The sequence below is a fragment of the Erinaceus europaeus genome, chromosome 8 (assembly GCF_950295315.1).
Source record: "Erinaceus europaeus chromosome 8, mEriEur2.1, whole genome shotgun sequence".
NCBI classification, from domain to species: Eukaryota; Metazoa; Chordata; class Mammalia; order Eulipotyphla; family Erinaceidae; genus Erinaceus; species Erinaceus europaeus.
In genome coordinates, this window is record NC_080169.1 from 48,465,469 (window position 1) to 48,487,284 (window position 21,816).

The following is a 21,816-nucleotide window of genomic DNA, read 5'->3' on the forward strand; positions in this document are numbered from 1 at the left end:
AAAACAAGTTCCTGTACAGAAAAATTAAGGCATAAAGATACCATTTTGAATAAAAATTATTATTTAAAAATAGATATAAGTGAAGTTCCTGTTTAGCAGTTGTTTAATACTACTTAAGGATACTGTTTGCTTATGTTAAGTTTATTGGGCTATAATCTACATAAAATAAGGAAAATGCCCTTTGTTGTGATTTTTTTTCTGTATGTTATACTCATTTTATATATATATTTTTTAGTAAATTCCTCCACTGTAGAACTTACCAAGGAGTAGTAAGTCTTATTTTCCAGCAAACAGTACTAGCTTTACTGTGTAGTTACATGCGGACATCAGAAGTAGAATTCAAGTCAGATTGATTTGATGTTCCTTAAAACCTAATATGCTACTGGCTTAGATCACCTTTCTTTTAAGAGACTCAGAGTTTGCTAGGACTATATTACAAAGTTTAGAGCATTTGTTCTCTAAACTTTGCATTAATACTACAAGGGTGATAATATCCACCAAAGGAACAATATATTTTGGGTGACAAAATGAAAAAAAACAAAACTAGATATTATAATGACTTATGGGTCTTCAAAAAAACACAGTATATAAGCATAGTTTTAATAAATCTAGTATTAATATTTATGCAGCATGGGGGCAGTTAGGAAAAAGTTATCTATTGGGCTATCGGAAAAGCCACGATGCATTTTTGCATAGAAGAATATATAAAAAATATGTCATGACTTTTCTGGTAATCCAATAGAAAGTATCCCTAAAGAAACAACAATGAAAAAAAAAACAGTGAAAAACAAAAGTGACTTGTAGATTTAAGGTCAATATTTTGGAAACTGTTAGCACAGAGTTCAATTCAATAGCAAAACTTACTGGTCTGTAGAGTAGGAGCCAATAGGCTAACTTACATAGTATTTTTAGATATATGTGAATTCCATGTGAAATTTGATTAGTGAAATATGTTAGAAAGAAATTATAAATAAATTATGAAAAATCTAGTTCTATGGTCCAGGAGGTGGTACAGTGGCTTAAGTGTTGAAATTAAAAGCATGGGGTCTGAGTTTGATCCCTGGTATCACCTGTGCCAGAGGGATGCTCTGGTTCTCTCATGTATTAATGAATAAATGTTAAAAAGTAATCGTTACTGTTTTTGCCTAGTGATGTTGATATAAAGGGTATACTTTTTTTTTTTTTAACAAGTTCAGTACATTGTTTATTTTAGCCAGAAATTTAAAGTGGTCATAGTTGACCTAAATATATTAAATAGTTTGGGGTAGAGAGAGCTCACTAGGCAGGGAATACAGTTGTCTAACAATTTTGTGCTATTTCATTGCAACAGTAGGACTTTAGGGCTAAGTACACCCAAATGACTTGTAGATTTAAGGTCAATATTTTGGAAACTGTTAGCACAGAGTTCAATTCAATAGCAAAACTTGCTGCATTAACATTTTCAAAAGCCAAATCAAATGGTAAGGGGTTGATATTAACAATATTTTCTGTCTCTTTATTAAGGTATGTACTTAATTTCTAAGTACATTCGTAAGAACACAGATAGTGTGGTGATCTTCTCTGGAGAAGGTTCTGATGAACTTACTCAGGGTTACATATATTTCCACAAGGTAAGCATTCTAAAATGGAACAGTAATCTTTGAGTATCCTGTGAAGTAGATGAAGAGTCTAATAGTGTCTGCTTTGTGTTTCTCTAAAAAGGAGTCATAAGAGTCAGATAATCCATTCTTCAAACCTAGTAGAGTGGTAATCACATTTTTGACATTTATTTTCTATTTTTTATTATTATCTTTGCTTATTTATTGGGTAGAAACAGAAATTTAGAGGAAGTTTGGAGATAGGGAGAGAGACAGAGAGACACCTGCAGAGAGAGAGAGAGACCTGCAGCCCTGCTTTACCATTCACAAAGCTTTCCCCCTGCAGGTGGGGTCTGGGGGCTTAAATGCAGGTCCTTGTGCATTGTGATGTATTTTCAACCAGGTGCACTACCATCTGGCTCATTTTCTGGCATTTCTTATGCTCTGTGTGATCATGATTATTACACACTATGTTCATTTTACCCTGACACTAACAGTTTTGCTATGAAGGCATACTTTATACAGTATCTACTTCCCTAAACTTAGTTTAGCTTTTTGTCTTAACACACCTTTAGAATTGGAATGTGACTAAGTAAAACTCTTTTGGGATATGCACAAGTTACTTTGTACAAGGATCCAGGTCCAAGCTCCCTGCCCCCATCTACAGAGGAAAAGGTTCAGAAGCAATAGTCTAGGCTGCAGATGTCTTTTTCCTCTCTCTCCCCTTCTTCTTGCCCTATTTTTCTTTGTATATTAAAAAAAAAAAAAGGCCACTAGGAGAAATGGATTTGTCATAAAGTAGATTTGTCAAAAAAGGCCCCAGTGATAACCCTAGTTGCAAAAAATAAAATTAAAGGTAAGAATTGTTTCGTGCCCCAGAAGCAAAACTGTTGGTATGTGTCACTTGTTTTGTGTTTATAAAACAGGCTCCTTCTCCTGATAAAGCTGAGGAGGAAAGTGAGAGACTCCTGAAGGAACTTTATTTGTTTGATGTTCTACGTGCTGATCGAACTACTGCTGCCCATGGGTAACTCACTCACTCTTTAAAAAGCATTTGAAAAAATGACCTCACACAATAAAGACCTCAGTGATAATAGTTTTTATTTGGCTGTACGTTGCAAATTCTGACTGCTTTAAAGAAAAATAAAGTTTGTGAGTTAACTCATAACTCAGCCTTAAAGGAATTCAGTGAAATTCAAAGTGCTATTGTGGTAATAATGAGATGACTTCTCTTAGCGTTTGTTATAGACTGACTTCTCATCTTTGAAGAGTAACAGCTTTACTCTTGAACAACCAAAAAGGGTGAAAGTTACAGCACTGTTTTGAGTCTTAAAGACTAAACGGTATACTTTGATGAAACAAATATTGATTGAATGCCCTGCTTTGATACAATGGGACTGAAGGCTTTGAAGATATAACAGGCTTGATTAAATTGGGAAAGTAAGGTTTCTTTAGTGTTGCTTCTGTTTGGTTAAAGTTTTCACTATGGCCTTTGACTAAATAGTATGGAATCATGATCATACAAGTTTTAGTTTCGTTGGGGGCTTATACATGTGTCATTTCACTACTTCTGGAGTGACTTTTTTGGGGGGGGGGAATAAAACTCATCATAAAGGTGTAGTTAAGATACCTTAATGATGAGATCAGTCATGATTGCTAGTCTTTTTTGAGGTATACATTTAATGGTCAGAGGATGCATAGTGAAAATGGTTATTTTCAAACTGTTCTGTCACTCTCCAGATGAGACAATACATAATATTCTGAATGTAGATTTTTATTTTGTTTTATTTATTTTGCCAGAACACTGCTCGGCTGTAGCTTATGTTGGTGTGGGAGATTGAACCTAGGACTTCAGAGCCTTAGGCATAGTCTTTTTGCACAATTATGCTATTTACTCCCACTGAATGTAGATATTTTTTATATTCAGGGATTAGTATAATCAGGATTGTGAAAATGATTTTAAGATATTAATCTTAGGGTTAAGTTGAATTGTTACAATTCTCTAAATCAGAATCTAAGTTGACAGACATTAAGTATCCATATTTAATTAGGTTTTCTTCTTTTCTCTTTAAGTCTTGAGTTGAGAGTCCCCTTCTTGGATCATAGATTTACTTCCTATTTCTTGTCTCTGCCACCAGAAATGAGAATTCCCAAGGTAGGTGAATCAATTTAATATTGAAAACTGCCTATTGGAATAGAATACATATGAAACTTAGTGATGTACCCTTTTGTTTTATATTAGAATGGAATAGAAAAACATCTACTGAGAGAGACATTTGAGGACTCCAACCTGCTACCAAAGGAGATTCTATGGCGACCAAAAGAAGCCTTCAGTGATGGAATTACCTCAGTTAAGAATTCCTGGTATAGGATTTTACAGGATTATATTGAACATCAGGTAAATGGCATTAAATGTTTTTTTTGGGCCGGGTGGTGGCACACCTGGTTGAGTGATATGTTACAGTGTGAAAGGACCCGTGTTCGAGCCCCTGACCCCTACCTGCAGGGGAGAAAGCTTTGCAAGTGGTGAAGCAGGGCTGCAGGTGTCTCTCTATCTCTTCCATCCCTCTCAATTTCTGGCTGTTTCTATCTAATAAATAAAGATAATTTAAAAAAAATTTAAAAATGTTTTTCTAGTATAGGGCAACTGGAATGAAGAATTCTAATCATCCATTCTGTATTTAGTTTAAAAGCATGGAGAGATTACCTATCAGTAGTACTTCTTCTATAAGAATTTTTTTTAAGTTAGGGGGCCACATTATTATTAAAATACTGATTTATAAGACTGTTGTCACATGTTTATGGTTTTACACCTCCCCATTGTAAGTGTCAACACATCATACTCTCCATTACCTTGTCCTCTTTCTCTGCCATACGACACTGGATTTCCACCCACCTTTTCAGTCTTTTACCACTTTGCTTCTTTAGAGTCTTGGCTTTTATTGAACACATTTTGGCAGGTACCTGCTGGCTGTTGTGTATTGTTAGGCACAAATGAAAAAACACTCAGAGCTCTCAAGTACTAGAAATATTCATGCCAATCTTTCTTAAAAATCACTGCAGAATACTGTGAATATGTGAACATTTTCTAAGAGGTTAATCACAGTTTTCATTAGCTGCCAGTTAAGCTGTTTCCATATCTTTGTTTGTGAAGCCAGCTTAAATATAAGTATTTCCATGCTATTTAATTCTTCTTCTCTTCTTACAGGTTGATGATGCGATGATGGCAGCTGCAGCCCAGAAGTTTCCTTTCAATACTCCAACAACTAAAGAGGGCTATTACTACCGTCAAATATTTGAACGTCACTACCCAGGTCGAGCTGACTGGCTGACCCATTATTGGATGCCCAGGTGGATCAATGCCACAGATCCTTCTGCCCGCACTTTGACCCACTACAAGTCAACTGCCAAAGCTTAGGGTAAAAGAGTAAAGATTGCTTCTTGTGAAGGGCTGAGAAAGGGGCCAAAGGACTTGTAGAATTTGCTAGGTCATGAAAAGATAATAAAAGTCTTAAACCTGAAACACTTCTATAGTTGTTTATTTTCACACACAATCCCTTCATTTGACTAGAAATTGGACAACTCTTATTCTATAACAGTATAGATGGGCTATGAAAGGGAGAAAAAAATCTGATTGTTGCAAGAACTCACAAGCATTCTGGCAAGGCTGCATTAGCAACCACCCAGTTTTGTGTCAATGCAATGAATGCCCTTGCAGGTCTTGCCTATCCTAGTGAGATCCTTTCATGACTTTGCCCAGTCCTATTCTAGAGAAACAGCCTAAGCAAGGCAGTTTTGATAAAATGTAAAAGCATTTTAAGTCTAGTTGAGAAAAGAGAAAGTATTATATGGAAATGAACAGTTAAATTTTTTTCATTAATTGCTTAATGGCAACAATGTGAAATATAAATGACTTTTGGACAACATGGGTTTGAACTGCAGAGATGCATTTATATGTGCATATACAGACACCATAATAGAGGAGTTAACAGGCAATTTAATGGAAGCAAGTCTTGTTTTGTAGATTTTTTGTTTTGTTTTGTTCAAGTTCTGGCTTGAACACGTACCTTTCTGGTTCAATTTAGATCTCAAGTGACTTAGAGCTTACATGAATAAATCATTTTAGGCCCTATCTATTCAATAAATAAATACTAACAAGTTATAATTTTTTAACTTGGATTTTTTTATTTATTTAAAATAATTTTCACTAGTGATTTCATAATAGTTTGCAAAATTATAAGATTTCATACCATATCACCAAAGTCCTCTGATAGTTCTCACAAACGTAAGCAATTTGATTATTTTATTTATTATTGCAAGGTTGTATACTTTAATTATATTTCACATCTGAGTAAAATCACCCAGTAGTTGTCTTTCACATCAAATTTCACTAAGCATAATCACTTCCAGTTCTATTCACTTTGTCCCAAAGGATAAAATCTTTTTTTTAATTGCAGAATACTATTCTATTGATTATCCTATATTTTATTTAACTTGGAGAATTTTTAATAATGCTAAAGGGAAAACCATACTCAGACTATCAGTATATTTTGGAAATTTGTCAAATACTTGATACCTGAAAATTAAAATAATACATTAAACCACAAGGTGGCAGCCATAGCACAACTGCTCATCAAGCAATTTTATTCATTTTTCAAAAGTAATGGTGTTGATGAATTATTTTTGGCCTATTCACAGAATAAATCACAGCATGAGAGCTCCACTGTTTGCTACAGGTAATCAAGTAATTTTAACTTGCTAACAGTGTGACCATTATAAAGCTGTGAGAGCTTATCCTTGTATTTTGTTCTAAGGCTGTTCTCGCCCTTCTGTTTGATCCTGTATACTAAATATACATGTGCAAATTGTGTCTTTAAAAGGTGTCTTGGGAGGTGTCAGGCCTTGTGGTAGAACATACTTATTACCATATGCAAAGGACCCTAGTTCAAGCTGCTAGTCCTCACTTGCAGGGGAGGTTTTACAAGTTAAAAAGTAGTGCTGCAGAATTTTCCCTCCTTTTCTCTATTTTTCTATCCCTATCACAAAAAAAAAAAAAAAAAAAGCCTCTGGGAATGGTAGAGTTGTGTAGGCACTAAGTCCCAGTTACAACCCTTGTGGGAAAGAAAAAAAAAAAGTCTTGGGAACTGAAAAATAGTTTACCTAATAGAATGCATGCTTTGCCATGCACATGACCAGATTGTGCCATGGCACCACATGAAAATTAATGCCATGGGGATGGGGACAGCTCCAGTGCTGTGACTGTCTGAAATAAAAAGAGAAAAAGTCAAAGGGAGCTACATGTGGGAGCATGCCAAATTTGGTATGCTAGAGACCCAGATTTGAGCCCAGAGCCCCCCCTCCGGGGGGGTGGTGGTCATTGGAGAGAGGCTTTAGGTCTGTTTTTTGTTTTATTGGGGGTGGGGGGGTGAATGATTTACAGTCAACAATGAATATAGTTGTTGATACATGTATAAAATTTGTTTACTTAGGTCCTCTTCCACCACTGTGCATCCAGACCTGAAATACACCCCCCTCCCATTTTTTAAATTGATTTTTTTTTTCTCGTGTGTGTGATAGTAGGTTACAAGATTGTAGGGTTACAGGCTATATAGTTAGTTCTACACTGCACCCATCACCAAAATTCTGTGTTATTATCATCCCAGTGGTAACCACTATAGTTCTCACAAATTCTCAGAGACAATTTGCCCGTTTTTGTTTTGTTTTCAAGGTCATGCAATATCTGTTCTCTCATCTGGAAAAGTTGGGCAGGCCCAGGAGTAGTGAAATTGGGTACCACATACAAAGAAAGATGTTTTATAGTCTGAAAGGTAAGAAGGAATGCAGACAACTCTCCAAATCTGTTTTATTAGCCTTCTGAATGCAATTAAGTCTATACATAACCTGTCATAATTGCTCACTCTGATTAGCCTTGACCCATCTGAGCTTGTTCTAATCCAGTTTAAAGGCAAAATCTCATAGGAGGAACTCTAATAATACATACATAACACTAGTTAACGCATACTAATGACTTACTGCGACTCTAGTACTGATCTAGGGCCATAGAAATCTAACAGCCCTACGAGGTATCCTCTATTTTAGTTCTCATCTTAAGGGTGAAGAAACAATGTAAAACAGCCTAGTCACTGAATGGGTGAAGAAACAAAGTAAAAACAGTCTAGTCACTGAATGAGAAGACAGTCAACTCACAGTGGAATTAAAATAGTTCTATGTGTGCCAGACAATTCTTTAAAAAAATTTTTTATTAGTGATTTAATAATGATTATCAAAATTGTAGGACAAGAGGGGTACAATTCCTACCACCAGAACTCTTCATCCCATCCCCTCCACTGGGAGTGTTCCTATTCTTCATCCCTCTGGGAGCATGGACCCAGGATCATTATGGGGAGCAGAAGGTGGTAGTTCTGGCTTCTGTAATTGCTTCTCTGCTGAACATGGGCATTATCAGGTCAATCCAGACCCCCATCCTGTTTCTGTCTTTCCTTATTGGGGCAGGGCTCCGGGGGGCAGGATACCTAGACACATTGGTGAAGTCATCCACCCAGGGAAGTGAGATTGGTGTCATGGTAGCATCTACCACTTGGTGGCTAAAAAAGCATTGAGATATAAAGCAGAAAAAATTGTTTAATAATCAGGAATCTAAACGTAAGACCATAGCAGATGAGATTTGGGGTCTCCATTTTGGAAAAGGCTAGTAGGTCTATTTTAGGTATAGTCCAAGGGGCCCATGACTTTACTAATTTTTGCCTGAGCCCGACAGCTAACATGCAGGTGGGTTAAAGGTATGCAAGAAAATTCTTATTTGTCGCTAGGTAATTCATAGAAAATAAAATAGAGTAAAAAATAGTAGCATTTCTGGTTGATTTGCCTGCAGTCTGTAAAAGCCTACAACTTCATTTTTGCTGGGCAAATGATGTTACTAAAAATAGTAAAAAGTGGGGGCCAGGTGGTGGTGCACACCTGGTTAAGCTCACACATTACAGTGCATAAGGACTCAGGTTTAAGCCCCTGGCGGGGGAAAGCTTCACAAGTGGTGAAGTAGAGCTGCAGGTGTCTCTCTTCCTACCTTCCCCTCCCCTCTCCATTTCTCTATGTCTCTATCCAATAATAAGTAAATAAAAAAAAATTTTAAATTCTTTAAAAAATAGTAAAAAAAAAAAAAAAGGGTGGAGGGTAGATAGCATAATGGTTATGCAAACAGACTCTCATGCCTGAGGCTCCAAAGCTGAACAGTGTTCTGGTAAAAAAAAAAAAAAAGTAAAAAAAAAAAAATAGAAAAGTCATCATGCTATGTGGAAGCAGGGATACCTAAGTTCCAAATACACCTCTCTCCAGTATCTTTTCCATTCCATTAAAAAAAGAGACAGGAATTGAGAGAGTAATGGGATAGAAAAGGTGAAAAGGAGAGAGCAAGCATTTCACCACCTGTGAAGCTTTCCTCCTAAAGGTAGAGGCCAGGGGCTCGAATCGTAGCCACGTGTGTACCACCACCTGCTCTCCGTTTGAAAGGTTTTCAGGCCTCCCTGTGCAAATGACTTATTCTTTTCAAGTGTGGAAATTGAAGGTTGATTGCACCAGTTTCTGGGTCTGCAGACTGGGAGAGAGGTGTCTTTCTAATTCTTGTTCTGATATAGAACTCGGTGAGTGTTCTTTACAATGACCATTGTGCATTTAAATTGTGCATACTTTAATTTTATCAGCAAGTTGATAGTATCTGTTCATTAACGCTATACTTTGTGAAACTGGGTTCACCATTAGAGCTGTTAGTGGGACTACCAGAAGTTCTAGAGTGGAAGATTTGAAAGTGGGGAAGTAGGAAAGAATCTTAGAGTTATATATTGATCTGTTTCAAGGAATGTGAAGAGAGCATAGCTGAAAAAGAATTATTCATGACTGGACCCAGAGATCCAGCCTAATGTTGATGCAAAAGCCTTTCATGCCCAAGGCTCCAGTGTCCGAGGCTGAATCTCAGACACCAGCATTAAGCCAGAGCTGAATAGTGCTCTGGTCTCTGTCTCTCAGTATTTATCACTCTCTTTCCCTCATTAAAATAACATACATACAGTTTTAAGAAAGGCAGTAGCGCAGCGGGTTAAGTGCAGGTGGGCGCAAAGCTCAAGGACTGGTGTAAGGATCCCGGTTCGACCACTCCCACCTGCAGGGGAGTTGCTTCACAGGAGGTGAAGCAGGTCTGCAGGTGTCTGTCTTTTTCTCTCTGTCTTCCCCTCCTCTCTCCATTTCTCTCTGTCCTATCCAACAATGACAGATATATCAATATATATATAATATATAATGCATCAATAACAATAAAAACAAGGGCAACAGAAGAAAATAAATATAATTTAAAAATTAAAAAAAGAAAGGAATGATTTGTGATTGGATGAAGTGGCTGAATTTCTGGGACTCTACCAGTTAATTAACTCAATTTGAAATCTTTACATACTGGAGACAAAACTAGCATTTCCATTATAGCCAAGCCAAACTCTTCTGTATGGGAGTGGTCTGAATTGCATGACTCTGAAGTGACCACAAGGTGGAGCAAGATGATAGTCCCTTGAATGAGTTGCATAAACTTCTGGGGAGAATTTTGCTATCTCTTTTTGACATCTTAACTGTGACAGCACTTTTTTAATCTATTATTTTTTGCAGTCAACTTTTAGGTGATGACCTTATAATCTTTTTAGTATTGCACACTGCAAAATGTCACAGACCATCACCAAGCTAGAAATCACACAAATTGGGCAGCTTATGGATGATGAAGCTAGTTTAGGCTTCTCTAAAGGAGAAAGAACAGCATGTATATATGGCCCAACTTGTCATCAGATCCAGTCCTTTGATGCCAAGAACAACATTGTTGTTGCTTTTCATGACATAATTCAGAAATCCAAATTTTAAATATTAATTTCAATAATACCTAAATTTTCATAGTTCTGGTCCAAGGTAGTGACATGGAAGCTCCTGAGCTCTCATATTTTTTAATTTCTTTATTGGGGGATTAATGTTTTACAGTCAACAGTAAATATAATAGTTTGTAAATGCATAATATTTCCCAATTTTCCACATAACAATACAACCCCCACTGGGTCCTCTGCCATCATGTTCCAGGACCTGAACAAGGAATTATTATAATAAACAATAAAAATTCTGCTAGACTTTTGTTTGAGGTTTATCAAAACAGCGTGTTTATTAGATACATAAGAAACCATGATGGGAAATAGGAAAAAAGAAATAGCTAGATATGTGGCAGGACCCACTAATCCTTAAACTTAGTTTACCATCATTCAGCTACAACAGGCGTAGGTACCGGAGGGGGCACGTAGGGTAGGGGGCAGACCCCAGGAGATCAGACAAGAGCAGCAAAGTGGAAGAGAAGCAAGAAAAGCTGAAAAGGGCTGAACTTCTGCTAGTGGCTTGCTTAAGTAATTTCCTATACCCACAATCCTTTTTAAGTTTATGTACCTTGGTAGTATGTTCTTGATGTCAGCCTTATGCTAATTAAGTTCATTTCCTATAACTCCTTTTGCTCACAGAAAGTAAAATAGTGTCCTCAACAAGTTATTATTCAGCCCAACCTCTTCCTCTTTCTAAAGAAATGGAAGAGTATCTCTCTGAGTATATGTATGTGTGGGTAAGGGACTGGGGGTATTTGAAAACCAGGAGCTGAACTTAATCTCAAGCAGGGAGGGCTCTGAGACCTTCAGATCTTGTTTTCCCTCCTGAATCCAGACCTGCTGCAGGAAGATAGTATAATGGTATGTAAGAAAATCACTAATGCTTTTCAAACTCTGGCTCTTGCAGTAGGTCAGAACTGAGCAATGCTCTGGTGATACAACACAGCACAACATAACATGACAGGGGCAGCAGAGAAGAAAAAAAACAAAAACGATGATGTGATTCTCTGGTGAAGTCCTACTTTCCAAATTCTGGTGAAGTCCTTCTACTTTCCAAATTCTATTATAGCATACTAACTGTAAGAGTTCCTGTGAGCAGAGCAGCCAGAATTGCCTTTATCATTTAGCTCAATTTATGAAAGTCAGTCACTTCCTCCTCATAGAGTAAGGTCAGATCACATTGTTCTTTTGGGATCTTGGTTCTCCTTCCACAGATACACTATATCTAAAGCTGCACATGATGCTTTCTGATATAAATAAAATTTAAAAACTAACCGAGTGACTCCTGCCCATTCAGTAAATGAATGAAAAACTCAATAAAATGGGTGGAAGAGCTTAAGATATAATTTCTCCATAACCTTCACCTCAGTACCTGGAGAAAGAGTTGGGAGGAAAGTCACAAGTCCTTGCTTCTTCCTGAGAATTTACCCTTCAGTGCTTCAGTTTTAAGACTTCCTAAATAGGGAGCCGGGCGGTGGTACAGCGGGTTAAGCGCAAGTGATGCGAAGCGCAAGTGATGCGAAGCGCAAGGACCAGTGTAAGTATCCCAGTTTGAGGACCCCAGCTCCCTTACTGTATGGGGGTTGCTTCACAAGCGGTGAAGCAGGTCTGCAGGTGTCTATCTTTCTCTGTCTTCCCCTCCTCTCTTGATTTTTCTCTGTCCTATCCAACAACTATAGCAACAATAATAAAAATAGTGAACAACAAAATGGTAAAAGTATCCTTCTGGAGCAGTGGATTCTAGTGCTGGCACCGAGCCCCAACAATAACCCTACAGGCAAAAAAAAAAAAAAAGATTTGTCTAAATGAAGTCTTATAAGACTAATGAACCATCCTTTAATCTAGGTTATCAACATTTCAAAATTTTAAAAAAATATTTATTTAATTTATTTATTCCCTTTTGTTTCCCTTGTTTTATTGTTGTAGTTATTGTTGTTGTTGTTGTTGGATAGGACAGAGAGAAATGGAGAGAGGAGGGGAAGACAGAGAGGAGGAGAGAAAGATAGACACCTGCAGACCGGCTTCACCGCCTGTGAAGCAACTCCCCTGCAGGTGGGGAGCTGGGGTTCGAACCGGGATCCTTATGCCGGTCCTTGTGCTTTGCGCCACCTGCACTTAACCCACTGCGCTACAGCCCGACTCCCTACATTTCAAAATTTAAGACGTAGTAAAAGCAGTACTAAGCAAGGAGTTCATAGTGAGAAATGATACATTAACAAAGATCTTTATTAAACATAAGGAACTAGAAAAAGGAGACATTTATAATAATAGCAAAAGGAAGAATAGAGAATAAAGGCTAGAGAAGAATGCAATGAAAGACTAAAAGAAATTTCAAAAAGATCTAGGAAACTTAAGTTTTTTTTCCACAAATCTCTTTTTTACTTCCTTTTTAAAAATTTTTTTATTAGCAATTCAATATTGATTTACAAAATTAGATGTCAACAGAAGTATAATTCCACACTGTTCCCCCACCACCAGAGTTCTGAATCCCAAGTCCCTCTGTCCCTCTGTTAAAAGGATGGAAGTACCTGGAGAGTACTGCCCAGAAAATGCAAGTGGTGACAGGTGTGGCTTGCAAAGGTAGAGACGGGGCTTGGGTGTTAAAAGCTAGACATGTGGGCTTCTCTCATTCTCTGTCCAAGTCATCATGTGAGTATTAGCTCTGCTCTTCTCTCTCACTCCCCCTCTATCTTACTCTCTCTCCCTCCCTCTGTTTTACTCTCTCTCCCCGTCTTACTGTCTCTCCCTCTCTGTCTTACTCTCTCCCCTTCTGTCTTTCTCTCTCCCTCTGTCTTACTCTCTTTCATTCTAACATGTGAATGTTCTCAATTTTCCTGAATAAAATTTAAAATTCCTGAAAATCATACTCTCTAATTTTTTGTTGAGATAATGTGTGATGAACTTTTTAAATGTTGAGGAAACAAGCTTCGGTTCCCCCACATCCCCCATATACCTCCATTGCAAACCACCATGGTTCTTCCAAGGTTACAGACATGGGTTAGCTGTCATCTCTACAACTATCCATCTATGTTTGTACATAATTGACCCCTTTTTCTTCCAGATCCAATCCTCTCTTCCCTCCAAGCCACCCATAACCGTATTACTACATCCAAATATCTCTCCTCTTTGCACCCTCTCTCTCTGGGACCTGATGGAGCTGGAGTTTAGAGCCCTCTCATCCTCTTCCTTCTATCATTTCTTTCCCTCTGGGAGTATGGATCAAAGTCATTTTTGGGGGTTTATCACAAGGTAAGAGTTCTGGCTTTTGTAATTGCTTCTCTGCTGGATTTAGCTTGTTGGCAGAAAAGTAGGGTTTTTTACATGGTAAAAAATAGATGAACTTTTCGTTAGACTTGCCAAAAGAAGAAGAAGAAGAAGAAACAACTCAAAATCTTTTTTTTTTTAAGTTTTTTTTTTAATATTTATTTTATTTATTCCCTTTTGTTGCCCTTGTTGTTTTATTGTTGTAGTTATTATTGTTGTTGTTGTTGGATAGGACAGAGAGAAATGGAGAGAGGAGGGGAAAACAGAGAGAAGGAGAGAAAGACACCTGCAGACCTGCTTCACCGCCTGTGAAGTGACTCCCCTGCAGGTGGGGAGCCGGGGTTCGAACCGGGATCCTTATGCTGGTCCTTGTGCTTTGCGCCACCTGTGCTTAACCCGCTGCGCTACAGCCCGACTCCCAACAACTCAAAATCTTAAATGAAATAAGAGACTTTACAGTCCATGCCACACAAATAAAAAGCCTGGTAAAAAAATGACAATGAAGAGGTCTGGGTGATCATTTGCCCAGTTGAACATACATGCTAATCATGCCAAGCACCCAGGTTCAAACCCCTGCTCCCACCTGTATGGGGAGGAGCCTCAGGAGTGGTGAAACAGTGCTGCATGTGTTTTTCTTGTTTACCCTCTCTCCCTTCTCAATTTCTCAAAAAGAAAAATGGCTGTCTATAGTGATGGATTTGCCATGCCAAGCCCCAGTTGTGGCAGGTGACAAAAAAGAAAAGAAAAAAAAAACTACAATGAAAAAAATCTAAGCTAACAAATTGGACAACCTAGATAAAATAGTTAAGTCCTAGAAACACAAAACCTACCAAGAATGAATCATAAAGAAATAGAATGTCTGAACAGACCTGTTACTAACAAGGAGATTGAATCAAAAATTTGATAACAGAAAAGTCCAGAAAGAGATGATTTTACTGATAAATTGTATCAGACATTTAAAAAACTCATATCAATTTATCTTAAAATGTATTCAAAAATAGGTGTGGAATATTTACAAGCTTATTTTATTATTTCATTTAAAAAAATGATATTATCTTTATTATTGGATAGAGACAGCCAGAAACCTAGAGGGAAGGGGGTGGTAGAGGGGGACAGAGACAGAGGCACCTATAACACTGCTATACCACTCGTGAAGCTTCCCCCCTGTAGGTGGGGACCAGGGGCTTGAACCAGGGTCCTTTCGCATGTGTGCTCAACCAGGTGCACCACTGCCTGGCCCCTACAAGCATATTTTATAGTCAGAATTACTCTAATTACAAAATCAGACAAGGATACTTCAAGATAGGCCAATATCCCTGGTAAGCATAGATGCAAGGAGTATTCAACAAAACATTAGCAAGTTGTTGAAAAGTACATTACAAAGGTCATATATATGATGAAGTGTGATTTGTTTAGGGATGCAAAATGATGTTTCAACATTGGCAAGTCCATGTGCTACATAAAAAATGATAACTATCGTATGATCATCTTGATGTATGAAGAAAAAGCGGACAATGTTCAATCATTTGCCACAGTATTATCACCAGGGCCCCTGTGTTGACAGCGTTCAAAATCCATGCGTGATACAAACTCCACAAAGGGTTTATAGAAGGAAGGCATCACTTCACAGTATGGCTATATGACATGTTCTCAGCTAACATTGTTATGGGAAATAAATGAACACAGAATGCACACTCTCCTGATTTACCCTAAGTGGATATTTTATTTTATTTATTTTATTTTTAAAATTTTATGTTTATTTTCCCTTTTGTTGCCCTTGGTGTTGTATTATTGTTGTTACTGATAGTGTCGTTGTTAGATAGGACAATGAGAAATGGAGAGGGGCGAAGACAGAGAGGAGCAGAGAAAGATAGACACTTGCAGACCTGCCTCACCACCTGTGAAGCGACTCCCCTGCCTGTGGGGAGCCTCGGGCTGGAACCCAAATCCTTATGCCGTTTATCGCTTTGCGTGAGTGCGCTTAACCGGCTACCGCCTGACTCCCAACTATTTTAATCTATGTGCATGGTGGAGAAGTGCCTTTCCTCTCTGATGTAAAGACGTAAAGCCTAAAACTGCATTTCCTTTGTGTTTGCTCTTCTGGCAATTAAAACAGTGGCTGTAGTTGCTACCCCTCCTCCCCTCCACATTCCTAAGCTAATAGGCTCCAGTGCTGAAAGGTGACTTCAGCCGTTTCTGGACTGATATATACCAGGACACTAGACATTCTCTTCTCTGCTCATACCAAGGCCACAGATAAGGAAGATTTATAGCAATTACATGAAAGATTGCCTTTGTCTGTTTCTGCCTAATTTGTAATAGTGAAACAAACCTGTTTTCTCCACCTGTTTGGGGAGGGTTATGGCAATAAAACTACTTTAACAAGGTGCAGAGAGAACTTCCTGGAGTGATCTGGAGTCTCCTATATACCAGTGTAATAAAAGTACACTCTTTCACCAAGAACCGGCTCTTGTCTTGTGCTTTGGGTGCCATTTCTTTTTCTTTTTTTTTAATATGCTTACTTATTTTCCTTTTTGTTGCCCTTGTTGTTTTTCATTGTTGTTGTAGTTGTTGTTATTGATGTCGTCGTTGTTGTATAGGACAGAGAGAAATGTAGAGAGGAGGAGAAGACAGAGGGGGAGTGAAAGATGGACACCTGCAGACCTGCTTCACCGCCTGTGAAGCTACTCACTCTCCTGCAGCGGGTCCTTGTGCTTTGCGCCACATGCGCTTAACCTGCTGCGCTACCGCCCGACTCCCTGGGTATCATTTCTATACCAACATCACACTCAGCAGTGAAAGATAGAAATGTTTCCCCTATGACCAGGTTGTGCACTCTTAGGGTTGCTATTTGCCATGGAAGACCCATGCAGAGCTATTAGGCAATGTGTAGCGAGCAAGGACTTACTCGGAGAGCGTGTCGGGGTTAAGCAATAATTCTTTACTTATTTTAGATGTCAGAGAAAGGTCACACAATTCACACAACACACAGTTAACCCGATACCTCTCCTTACTTAGTAGCTATTTGCAGGTAAGGCTCATGACGTGGTCACCAGTCGCTGTGTTGCTGGACTTAGAGGTCCTTCCTCCACTAGCTCTACGGATGAGCAAGGGTCTCTGCATGCAGCACCGGCAGCATCCTGGTCAGTAACCGTGAAGGCGCTTCATCCAGCTGGTTTCTGAGCCTTTACTTATACTTAGTATGGCTCTGGTTTCAAAGTTACATCTCCATTGGCCAATCAGGTTCTGGTTGACTTCTTATCCTATGTATACATATGTCTCTGTCTTTATTACACTATGCAGGTGCTCTTTGGTTACTATAGTTACTAGGGTTACATGTTCACTACACAAAGTAAATAAAAGTATCTGAATTGGCATGGATGGAGAAGTTAAACTATATTTGAAAAACCCTAAAGATTCCATCAAAGAATTTTATTTATTTTATTACTAGGGCTTGTGCTGACACTATGAATCCACTGCTCCTGGCAGCTATTTTCTCCATTTTATTGGCGAGGACAGACAGAAATTGAGAGAGGAGAGGGAGATAGGGAGAGAGAAAGACACCTGAAGACCTGCTTCACCACTTGTGAAGTGTCCTACCTACAAGTGGGGAGCCAGGGGGTTTGAACCTGGATCCTTGTGCAGATCCTTGCACCTGAGTACTATGTGTTTAGTACTTTGATTAACCAGGTGCACCACTGCCTGACCCCCTTCAAAAAGCTGTTGAAACTAATAAGGAATGTGCTATATTTCCTTTAAACATAGTTCTGTTTTGCTTAGCTGGTCCTTCTAAAAACTCCCCTCTCCCCCTTAAATAATTTAGTCTCTTAAGAATTCACCTGGATAGTTTCTTTCTACCTTTGAGACTTACCTCAGATGCTGATTTTCTGATCCTTATAAAGCTAGAATGCTTTCCTGATTCTCAGTTCTCATAAAAACCTCATATATCCCAGCAGCATTGTGCTATGATAGTGTTATAGAATTATTTAACCATGTATTGGATTTAAAAAGTTTTTTTTGTTTATCTCAGCATATGTCTAAATCAGTCAGAATTAATTAGGAAAACTGAAACCATTACTTGTTTTCTGGGTGCTCCAGGAATTAGAAACTAGCCAAACTATTGGAAGAGAAGAGGATTAATGAGGCAGGGAAGTTTTATTTTTTTTCTTACCAGGGCACTTATTAAGCTTATGGTGGTTTGGGGAAATTGAACCTGGGACCTTGGAGCCTCAGGCATGAAAGTATCTTTGTATAACCATTATGCTATCTACCTCTGCCCAAGAGAGGGAAGTTTTTGCAGAGGAAAGGGACTCTGACACTTTAAAAGGTCTCCCAAAATGTCAGTACAGAGTCTAAGAAACTCACAAGGAAGCTGCAATTCTTTTCTTTTTTAAAAAATTTTTATTTACTTTTTATTGGATAGAGACAGAGAGAAATTGAGGAGGGGGGAGATGAAGAGTGAGAGAAACAGAGACCTGCAGCCCAGCTTCACCAATTGTGAAGCTTTCACCCAGCAGGTGGGGACCAGGGGCTTGAACCTGGTCCCTTGCATGCTGTGAAGTGAATAGTATATCTGCTAATTGAAAATGTCATTGTTATTTATGGTAGTGGATAGCAAAATCTGTAATTTTAACTGCAAGAGCTAACTGCTTTGAATTTTGCTTCTGTACTTCCTGGCTTGCTTCTTAGTTAATGGTAATTTGCATACCAAAAAGGAATGTCTTAAGGTAATTATCCCAGGTCTAATTTGAACATTTTAGAAGACAACAGCAACAATTTCTACTGAAACTGGTGGGGCATCTGTTGACCTCCAAAGGTCAAGGTAACACCTTGTGAAAAAGCTTTGAACCTGTTGAAATTTTAATTCACTGTTATCCTCTAGCAGTGGCAGTAGCAATCCACAATATCTTTCCTAGGATGGTTGAAGGAATGGACACATTTCTAAAACAACAACAAAAATACTGAGCTAGTAAGACAGATTTGATGAGCCAATTTCTTTCTTTCTTTCTTTCTTTCTTTTTTCTTTCCTTCTCTTTCTTTCTTTCTTTCTTTCTTTCTTTCTTTCTTTCTTTCTTTCTTTTAAGGATTTTATTTTATTAATGAGAAAGACAGGAGAGAGAAAGAACCAGACATCACTCTGGTCCATGTGCGGCTGGAGATTGAACTCAGGACTTCATGCTTGAGAGTCTAGTGCTTTAGCTGCTGCGTCACCTCCCAGACCACAGATGACCAATTTCTATATTACCTCTCAGTCTCTTCCAGTGTTTCCCCCGGTAGTGTCCATATTATTTAAAAATTCGCCACTAGGTGGCACTCTTGCTTGTTTGCCTTCTCTGCCTTTTTCTTTTTTTGCCTCCAGGGTAATTGCTGGGGTTCGGTGCCTGCACCGTTAATCCACTGCTCCTGGAGACTATTTTTTTCCGTTTTAAATCATTGTTGTGGTTATTATTGTTGTTGTTCTTGATGTCATTGTTGTTGGATAGGACAGAGAGAAATGGAGAGAGGAGGGGAAGACAGAGAGGGAGAGAGAGAGATAAGACACCTGCAGACCTGATTTACCACTTGCGAAGCAACCCCTCTACAGGTAGGGAGCCAGGGGCTCGAACTGGGATCCTTCTGCGGGTCCTTAGACTTTGCGCCATGTGCGCTTAACCCTCTTCGCTACCGTCTGACCCCTCCTTCTCTGCCTTTTCTTAATGGGATTGACTGAAATTGAGCCCCACTTCTTTTAAAACAACTAAATTGTCCCTCAAATTATAACGATGAAAGTTATTTTTAGTGATGTAAGATATATACCACTTCAAACAAAAAGACAAAGGAAACATAAAAATCAAAGAGACTAAAATAATGCTTTTACCATTTCAGAATTACAGAACTGACATTGAATCTGATTCTTTTAAGTGTTCTCTGGGGTACTTCTCTCCAAATACCCTTGCCCCTGCTTCCCACAAAGAGAGAGGTGTCTTAGAAGTTTAGATGTGGGAGTCGGGCGGTTGCGCAGCCGGTTAAGCGCACGTGGCGCAAAGCGAAAGGATCGGCCTAAGGATCCAGGTTCCAGCCCCCGGCTCCCCACCTGCAGGGGGCGTCACTTCACAAGCGGTGAAGCAGGTCTGCAGGTGTCTATCTTTCTCTCCCCCTCTCTGTCTTCCCTTCCTCTCTCCATTTCTCTCTGTCCTATCCAGCAACAACATCAATAATAGCTACAACAACAACAACAACAAAAAAAACAAGGGCAACAGAAAGGAATAAATAAATATTTTTAAAAATTTATTTAAAAAAAACAAGTTTAGAGGTATTATCTTACTTCTGAAATCTATGGGTGAATGGAGGCTTGAGGAGTGGGGTCTACTTTAATACTGAATACCCCCATACTCCGGCAGGAGATGAGGCAGTTAAATTTAGCTCAAATTGTGACTAAGAAACAGCTGATGATGACAGACAAAGCATACCTGCTATATAGCCTGTATAAAAATCTTTCATTTATAGATTTAACAGTTTTTAATTGATCACAGCTTTTCCTATGACATATTGGAACAAAGCAAGAATGGATTAAAATCTCGTTCAAGAATTTTAGATTGCATCTTATTACTAAGAAAATAACTCAGTTTATATGTATTAAAGTTAGGAAAATAATTCTAGATTGACCTTTAAACTCCTGTCATTACTATTAAGAGCTCTAATTTGCATCTATTAGTTAAGACAGGAACTCTAGTTTGATCCTTTCTTCATAACCTGTGCTGAAAAGAAACACCTGGCTTTACAAGATGGATTTTTAGCAGATGACAGATTCTGCAAGTATACAGAGGAGTCAGAGTTTGTATAAGAGGAAAAGAAGAATAATTGGGGAAGGAGAGTTGTCGGGCTAGCGTGGCACGAGAGAGAGATGACCCAGGGACTAAGCTTGTGGTGGCAGGACAATTCAAATCTTTATTATCGGAACACCCCAGAGTCATGAGGTAGCACATCTGGTTAAGCCTTGTGGCACCAACCACAATGGCCGGTGTCAGCTTTTTGGTCTGCACGCCTGCCCTCTTCCAGCTCACTGAAGGACAGAAACAGAAGTGGCTTGACAATACCATACATGGTTAGGGAAGGGACAGAGAAAGGGGCTGGGAATGGTATGAACCTCCCCAGCAATTGTTGCTAGGGGTTCAACTCCTAGTATTAGCAGTACCCTGCGGGATTTTGGAAGGAGACCTTTAGTCATTTGTAAGACAAAGCAGACGATTGATATGTAGATAATAAAAGGACGGGTCATAGTAGCATGAAATCTAGGGTGGAGCAGGCTTAACAAGGCTGTCAGCCCAGTGGGAAGATGAATTTTGTGGGGGAGGGAAGAATTACATGGCCGCCAACCTTTTGAGGTTTATGTGTTGTCCCTCCTTTTTGCTCAACCCCTCCATAGAGAGAGAGACTTACCAGGTGAACTCACCTCTCAGGTTAAGCTCTGCACCACCTCCCCATGACCTCTCTGCAGGGAGTGATTTGGTTTGAGAAATTTACTTTCTTTCCCATTGACCAATGAATTTTTTATAAAGTTTAAAATTTTTGTTTCTCTTAGAAATTGTATGTGGTATTGATTTATTTTATTTTATTTATTTATTATTGGTAGAGACAAAAAGGAATTGAGAAGAGAGGGGGAGACAAAGAGGGAGAAAGACATTTGCAGTGCTGTTCCACTGTTTGTGAAGCTGTCCCCCTACGGGTGGGGATTAGGGACTTGAACATGCAACCTTGCACACTGTAATGTATGCCCTTAACCAGGTGTGCCATCATTGAAGATGCCTATAAAATTTAGGTGGAGAAGAGTGCTACCAATATTTTTCTCTAGGTATTTGATTACAGTGGCCCTGTAATAATAATTTGGGATCTGGTGTTAAGATGCCACTGACCAAGCCCGATTGCAAACCAAGACAGACATGGACAGAATAATGATGTTCAAAGATTTATTCACACAGACACACAAGACATGCATACAGGGAGAGCTCAGCACTGAGGGTTCACTAACTGGGATCGCTCCCTAGCTAGGAACTCTGGGCAATTCTGAGAAACTCTGTTTATACTCT

General features: G+C 38.8%; 1 protein-coding gene and 1 long non-coding RNA gene across 2 annotated transcripts in view; both read left to right on the forward strand.

Annotated features, from left to right (window-relative positions):
* Positions 1-5,075, forward strand: part of ASNS (asparagine synthetase (glutamine-hydrolyzing)) — a 30,028-nt gene extending 24,953 nt beyond the window's left edge. The window contains exons 8-12 of the mRNA XM_016192319.2: positions 1,504-1,610; positions 2,504-2,604; positions 3,651-3,732; positions 3,820-3,975; positions 4,786-5,075. Of these exons, the coding sequence (XP_016047805.1) occupies positions 1,504-1,610; positions 2,504-2,604; positions 3,651-3,732; positions 3,820-3,975; positions 4,786-4,995 (656 nt within the window). The 3' untranslated portion in view covers positions 4,996-5,075. The remainder of the gene's footprint in view (positions 1-1,503; positions 1,611-2,503; positions 2,605-3,650; positions 3,733-3,819; positions 3,976-4,785) is intronic.
* LOC132539901 (uncharacterized) overlaps positions 1-21,816 on the forward strand; it is an 805,919-nt gene that overhangs the window by 215,776 nt on the left and 568,327 nt on the right. The window lies entirely within an intron of this gene.